General features: G+C 39.2%; 1 protein-coding gene across 1 annotated transcript in view; it reads left to right on the top strand.

Moving 5' to 3' along the window:
* The first annotated feature begins 2788 nt into the window (after positions 1-2788).
* Positions 2789-7419, top strand: part of LOC107742862 (sialin-like) — a 9694-nt gene continuing 5063 nt past the window's right edge. The window contains exons 1-2 of the mRNA XM_016555935.1: positions 2789-2884; positions 3260-3353. Coding sequence (XP_016411421.1) covers positions 2789-2884; positions 3260-3353 — 190 coding nt within the window. The remainder of the gene's footprint in view (positions 2885-3259; positions 3354-7419) is intronic.

Here is a 7419-nt window from a genome sequence, read left to right as displayed (position 1 = left end):
CATCACAATATGGTAAGGGCCGTAACATTTCCGCCACATGCTTGAGGTATTCGGCCAATCACAACTCACTGGATAGCTGGCCAATCACAGCATACCTCGCTTTTTCAGACCGATGAGTTTTGTAAAAATCGACGCGTTTCAGAAAGGCGGGGCATAGAGGAGAAACAATAATGTACAGTATGTGGAAAATAATGTTTTTTTAACCTTAAACCGCATAAACACATTTCATTACACCAAATACACAAAATAATGTTCTTTTTAGCAGCATCATATGACCCCTTTAAATAGAGCAGCTACACCTCCACCTCTCCTAACAGTCCTGCAAACACTCATGAAAGTAAAGTTAGGAGTGGCTGTTTCATTGAGGACCGTTGCACTGCAGCTGTCTTCTAGCCACACATTTTTTAAATGTCAAAAGCATTTTCATGGTGCACAAACAGATCAAATGTAAGAAGATAAAGTAACAGTTTCATAGCAACTTAACGATCAATGGCCCTCGATATCGTTTCCCTTTTTAATATTTGCGATTATACACCAGGGAGCCTTGATATCGCTAAGCTAGGAATAGCTACAAACATGTTTATAAATGCTAAAAAATACAAATATTTTCAGTTACAGCCATTGTGTACTTGCTGTGATAACTTTCTGTTCAATCACATGACATGCGAAAACACTGCTCACGTCAAACAAATGCGTTTATGGCTGCAGATATTAGACTTATATGTCATAGTAGTAAACCTGTCCATAGACTATATACAGTCAGTCGGTCCAGAGTGTTTAGACTATGGTGTTTTCCAGAGCAGGAAGTCTCAAGATGTCATGTGATCAACACAGCTGCAGATCAGACAAAACAGAATAGGCTTGTTTGAGATGCGCCTGGCCTCGCCTGAAATGTAGGCGAGAGCCAGACAGAGCTGTCGGCGATTCTTCCTATTGTGAAGTCATGCAGTGTGTAACCTCCTGTCGCAGATCCATCCTGCAGTGTGAACACAGCAACAACTGAATGCTACCCCAGATAGTCACGCAGTGTGAAACCAACAGTGATGCGACGTCTTTGAAAATCGTGCAGTGTGAACTCGGCATAAGACGGACAGTTCTGCCCTCTCGAAGTGAACAGATACCAACGAGATCAAAGACAGATATCGCGTTATTCTCACTCGTGCTTTGCTGCTGATATAATTTCAGTTCTGTTGCCTTTTATATAAAAAGAAATCAGATGAACAAGACACTCAAAGTGCTTGCTATTTAATTCCATACGAAAGGTGTATTTATCATTCATTTTTACTTTAATACAAACATGTATTTTAGATTTTTATAGAAATATGACAACAATCACATATCTCACACAGAGATCGCACTGTCATAGTGTTTGGGAATATTCATGCATAATTTAAATACTTAAATCACATGAAACCAGATAAAGAAATAAAACATTTTAGAAGAGAACACAGCATCACGGTTGTCTGAACCAATGAGCATTAAGCTGTGTCGTCAGTCAGTCGTTTCCCATCATGCTTTTGATCAGCGCAGTCGGTGGAGAGCAACTGCACAATCCGACACAGCCGCCTCGCCGTCGCGAGAGTTTTTTGGCACACGTCAGCATGACATCAGAGCAAGTCGGACGTAACTCGGACACTTTTCTAACCGGCATGCATCTCGCGGTGATCGGTTCTGCGCAGATTTTGCTCATCTCAAACAAGCCTAATATGTGGCTGACTGTCCTTAAATGCAGCATTAATGTTTCCCGGTGTATTAAATACTTACCACTTCTAGAAGTCATTAAAACAGTTTGTGTGGCTATAGAGGATAAAAATCATTTAATATGCTGGGTCCAGTAAAGACAAGTAGACGGCCCCAAAAGTAGCTCTTGAAGTGTAAAAGAACTGAATTTCATCTTTATTTTCTCCAGGATTCAGGTACATAAGACAAAGAGTGACATCTGTATCACTGATGCTACTGACATAAAAATGTTGGATGTTGTGGCTTATGTCAGCTGATCTGTTCTGTTAACCTTTGTGCTGCGTTATGTTCAGATGCTGTCATGTGCTTAAAGGCACAATATGTAATTTTCGCCGCTGGAGGGAGCGTATTCAAAATAAACAAAGAGGCAAAGGCTAGTTTGATGATGCCGTGACTGAGTGTGGAATCATGGGAGTTGTCGTCTTCATCCCCACAGCCGAAGCAATCCGACGGGACTCGGGCAGAAATCATGTTCATGGATGAGCTAATGATTTATTAACGTAGTAGAATGAAGCAGGGTGAGGCTGAAAGCCGTCGAAGCGAAACGAGGCCGCTGAACGAGCGTGACACACGGCTCGAAAGCAGCGGAGCTTTTATTATGCCACAATCGACCGCTTCCGCTCCTTCTGGTCGTGCGTATGTGGGGGTGGGGGTGGGGGGAAACAGCGCTGTTTTATCATACTAGATACATTTGAAAGTTCTGTTAAATGCTACTCTGTGCGGTCATCACCGGTCTATTAAAACGCACAACATATTAAAGCATCTTTGGTGTTTCCATGTTTTCTACAAAACAAAACCGGAAATCGAGGGGTTATGACGTCATTGGCAGGTGAAAGAATGAAACTATAGACACGGTCCGTGTCACTAGTTAAAATTGCTTATTTCTCTGGATTTAAACATTCTTCGAAACATTTGGGATAATGCAAGTACACAAGTCAGCAAAATATATAACACTGTTCTAGTGGTTTTTGGATATTTTAATAAAAAAAATTCTTACATATTGTGCCTTTAAGTTCTACACTAGAGATAATGGGAATTTAAAACCTACATGATACAGTATTTTACATTATCTATAGTGCTTGGACATTTTCAGCAAGGTGCTACAAGAGGTTTGGGCTTCCCGGTAGATACAGTTGACCTCCAAGTGAGTATTGTTATTGTTTTTCTTTTAACCAAAAACCATTTAACAAGAAATATTCAAAACATATGGATGGCATGATGGATGGTCCAGACAGAAGAGGAAGAACCAATAGAAAATGGACTGATGATATCAAACACTGATGTGGAGAACTAGACAGAAATTTATGAAAACTAAATAAACAGCATTGATCCCACGATTATTGATTTGTTGATGAAACAACACCTCAAATAGATTAAAGCTTATGGATTCTGACAAAACACAAATTACATCAATTGCATTATCTGAAATGTCTTGTTTTTGTTTCAGGATTTGTGGATGTCATACTTAAACTAACTCAAGTTCAGTCCAAAACTTACACCTAGACCTTTGCAATAATAGCACTACAAAAGGGGTTACTCCATTAACTCGATTGCAGACGACCAAGACAGTGACACTGCACCACTTTTAGAGAAGGAAGTGGAAAAAATCACAGGTTGGTCAGCAATTTGATCCTCTTGCAGTTTGTTAAAAATCTGCATGAAATGTGGTGGGGGGGAAATGTGTTTGGGGTTGGTAAGATTTTTTTATGTTTTTGAATAAAATCCCTTATCAAATCAACTCACCAATGCTGCATTTATTTGATAAAAAATACAGCAAAATATTATTACAATTTACTTAGTTTCTAGTTTAATATATTTAAAATGTCATTTATTTCTATTTTCTTCTGACATTACTCCATGTTGTTTTATCAATGTTGGAAACAGTTGTGCTGCTTGATATTTTTGTTGAAAAGTGATTTTTTTCAGGATTTAGAAAAAGAAAAAAAAAATCTAATGCACCTTAAACTTTTGAATGGTACTGTACTAAGTAGGGTTGGGAATCGAAAATCGATTCCGATTCCAGAATCGGATACTTAAAAGGGTCATATGATGTTGCTAAAAAGAACATTATTTTGTGTATTTGGTGTAATGAAATGTGTTTATGCGGTTTAAGGCTAAAAAAACACATTATTTTCCACATACTGTACATTATTGTTTCTCCTCTATGCCCCGCCTTTCTGAAACGCGTCGATTTTTACAAAGCTCATAAACGAGGCATTTGTTGCATCCAGTGGGGACATAATTACGGATTATAATGACTTATACTGTCTTTTTACGTGTTGCATCGCGCCGCGTAAACATAAAACCATGTCTGCATTTGTGATCGGAGAAAGGACAAACAGCAAGCGCTACTATAATTCAATTCAATTTTTCAATTAAAGTTTATTTGTATAGCGCTTTTCACGATACAAATCATTGCAAAGCGACTTTACAGCAAATTAAGTTTCTACAATATTTAGTGGTAGCTTATCAGTGGTGACTGTCAGTTAATGTACATATGGCAGAAATGTACAGAAAAATCACGCATTCTGACGAGGTGTTAACGTAACTGATGATATTCAGAGAGTTAAACGACTTGGCACAAGCTGATTGGTTCATGCTGCATATGCAGCCAATGAGCTTACTGCCTTGCATTTATATGGCTGGCTAGCATTCACTTGAGATTCCTGCAGCGCACTTTCAGAGTTCTTTGAAACTCAACAGCTAGATAAGTAAACGGTTTTCACTCTGTTTTCTGTGCATTATTGCGTTCGTCAGATGTACGTTTTTAAACTAGAAAACATACAAGTTGTAAAACTACGTGCAGGTTGTTCGCGTGAGGAGTAATTACTAAGCATGTATTGTTCATATAACAGCAGTGGCATTAGCAGCAGCAGCAAGCACTTTTCCTAGTTCATGTAAGTGAGAATACAACGTCAAGCGTCGCGGATTTTAGAACCGTAAAGTGAATTGGGGATTACCTTTTTTGCCCGAAATCTCCAATGCTTTTAATATCTTCTGTGGGCATTCATTTCTACATTAACCGCGAACAGATTGCCTTCAGATGCACGCCTCACTAGTGGGGTTGGTTTGCAGTTGGCGTTTCACAGTTTTAAGACAAGGTGAACCCGTATAACTCTTTCATAAACGTCATACTGTCAACACAGCCTTACCTCTAATAATAAATAATTTCCAATCAGTAGCCCATGTACAATGTAGTTAATAGTAGGATACTCTTGAACTGGAATGTACTATTTGTGTATTTAGTTGGGCTTACAGCAATTATAGTACTTTCATGGAGTGTAGCAGCTGTATCATAGAATTCAGATCACGTTATAAGCGAATTGTTAATTGCAGTATGCATAGCAAATCAAGTCAAGAAAAGTTTAAAGAAATGGCTGCCTACATTGAGAACAGGTGGGGACTCCCACACTGTATTGGTGCTATTGATGGATCACACATCCCCATCATAGCACCAGAGGAATATCACTGTGACTATTTCAACCGTAAAGGCTGGCACTCCATCATCCTTCAAGGTGTTGTGGATGGAAAGGGACTTTTCTGGAATGTTTTCACAGGACTGCCTGGAAGCCTGCATGATGCTCGGGTTTTGAGACTGTCAACACTGTGGGAGTTGGCAAGCCGTGGAAACCACATACCAGCTAACACCAGAAACATAGGTGGGGTGACTGCTGGCTACTACATCCTAGGAGACTCTGCCTATCCCTTGCAGAACTGGCTCTTAAAACCATTCATTGACACTGGACACCTGACAGCAGAACAGCAGGTCTACAACATGAAAATCTGCAGAGCACGCGTAGTTGTTGAAAATGCCTTTGGTCGATTAAAAGGAAGATGGCGATGCCTTATGAAATGAAATGACTGTGCTGTCAAGCTTGTGAAATCCATGGTGCTGACATGTTGTGCTCTACATAACCTTTTGTGGGAGTCATGGAGTGGCCTATGTGAATGCTTGGGATTTACCACCAGCAGCAGAAACAATGTGGCAGTGTACCTTGTGCAAGAACTGTAAACAATTGTCTGATACATGAAAAAAATGTAAGTGAAAATGTAAGCAGCCAACTTTAAACAATGTGCAAATGTATGTAGTGCAAAACGGATATACAAAAGACATAAATACAACAAAAATAAATTTAAACGTTATCAAAGTACAAAAGGTGCAAAAACACATGGTGCAGGCTCCGTTTCCGCTTGCCTGGTCCAAAATGAAGAAAATAGTTAGAAATCACATTTACAGTAAACATCACATTTACAGTAGCTACCAATAATGTATTTATGGTAAGCAACAGGAATTCATGACACACGGTATATAACGATATATATCCTATATGTACATATTATGACATATGAAATACATCAAATTTGTTTTATACCTGTGACCACACCCTGCGGTGTTTAGGACTTTGTGCTTCATTGCCATGATTTTACAGTGAAAATAAAAAAATAAAATAGGAATCAACGGTCAAAGTCAGTACAGTTAAGCTTTCAAGCGTTAAATTTTAGTTAACATAACACAACGTACCATCCTCGATCGTGTTCTCCAACAACGGCGTGGCCGAGTCCAGGGCACCCTCCCTCCCAATGCTCGTTGGTCTACCTCTGTAGATTGCGTCCATTTGGTCGAACCACTTCCACAATCGTCTGTTTGAACCTCTTTACAAATCTTCTTTATGCACCAAGAGCTTGTAACACTTCAAAGAGAAAGGAAAACTTGAAATCGCATCATATGACCCCTTTAAGTTTTTTCTTTAATTGCGAATGCGACCTTTTTACACCAAAGACTGAACAAAATTAAGCATTGCTTGGTAATTGGTCAACAAAATATTGATGTGTAAATATTGTCATACTAACAGTTGTCTGAATTTTTGGTTGATTGTAATCCATTACATACCTTTATATCAAAGTTATCTGACATTATCAAGATCATATTTTATTACCATTTTCTAAACTATAGCAAATAAACTGTGATAATGTGAGAAATGTTGAAGGTGTCTGAATAATTTTTGGTTTGACTATATTTAATTTTTTACAGTGAAGACTATGCAGTGCTATTTTACATTTGATTATTCGGTTTCTGTACCTGGACACCTACAAACTTGAAAAAACTTAAACATTGTAAATAGCACAAATAAATAAATAGAACGAACATGCAAATGAAACCGTTTCAAACAAGACCCACTAGCAAAAACCTGCACTGGGGCCCCGCAAACCCCAGCTACGGCCCTGGATGTCACTAGCGGAAGCGCAAGTGTCTGCGAGTGCAAGTCTGAGAATGTGTGCAAGTGCAAGTCTGAGAATGTGTGCAAGTGCAAGTCTGCAGCCAGACCCTTCTCGAAACGTTCGTGGGTCGAAGAAGAGTGTTTTTGCTTTGTAATAAGAGTTCGGCACAAACGCGATTCATTCACTTGGTAAGCATAACCGTTTTTACAGCTCTGTGACACAATCCATCAAAAGGCAATAAATGCCACAGAATAAGCCTTAAAAGTTCTCGGAGGTGCAACAGCGCGTTCATATGTATGTTTTCGATGCAGAGTGCAAATGGCTGTGCATTTATGTGTTTTTAACTCTATGGGAGCGAAATGAAACGGTCTGAACGCAAAGCTGTGTGTGTTGTCTGTCTCCCCTCTTCACCTCTCCTCCGCTCCGCTGCGCACCACGCCCACTTTTTTAGCATTTTTT

The sequence above is a fragment of the Sinocyclocheilus rhinocerous genome, unplaced genomic scaffold (genome assembly GCF_001515625.1).
Source record: "Sinocyclocheilus rhinocerous isolate Xijiao unplaced genomic scaffold, SAMN03320098_v1.1 scaffold1338, whole genome shotgun sequence".
In the NCBI taxonomy this organism is placed as follows: Eukaryota; Metazoa; Chordata; class Actinopteri; order Cypriniformes; family Cyprinidae; genus Sinocyclocheilus; species Sinocyclocheilus rhinocerous.
This window is presented reverse-complemented; position numbering and strand designations above follow the sequence as displayed.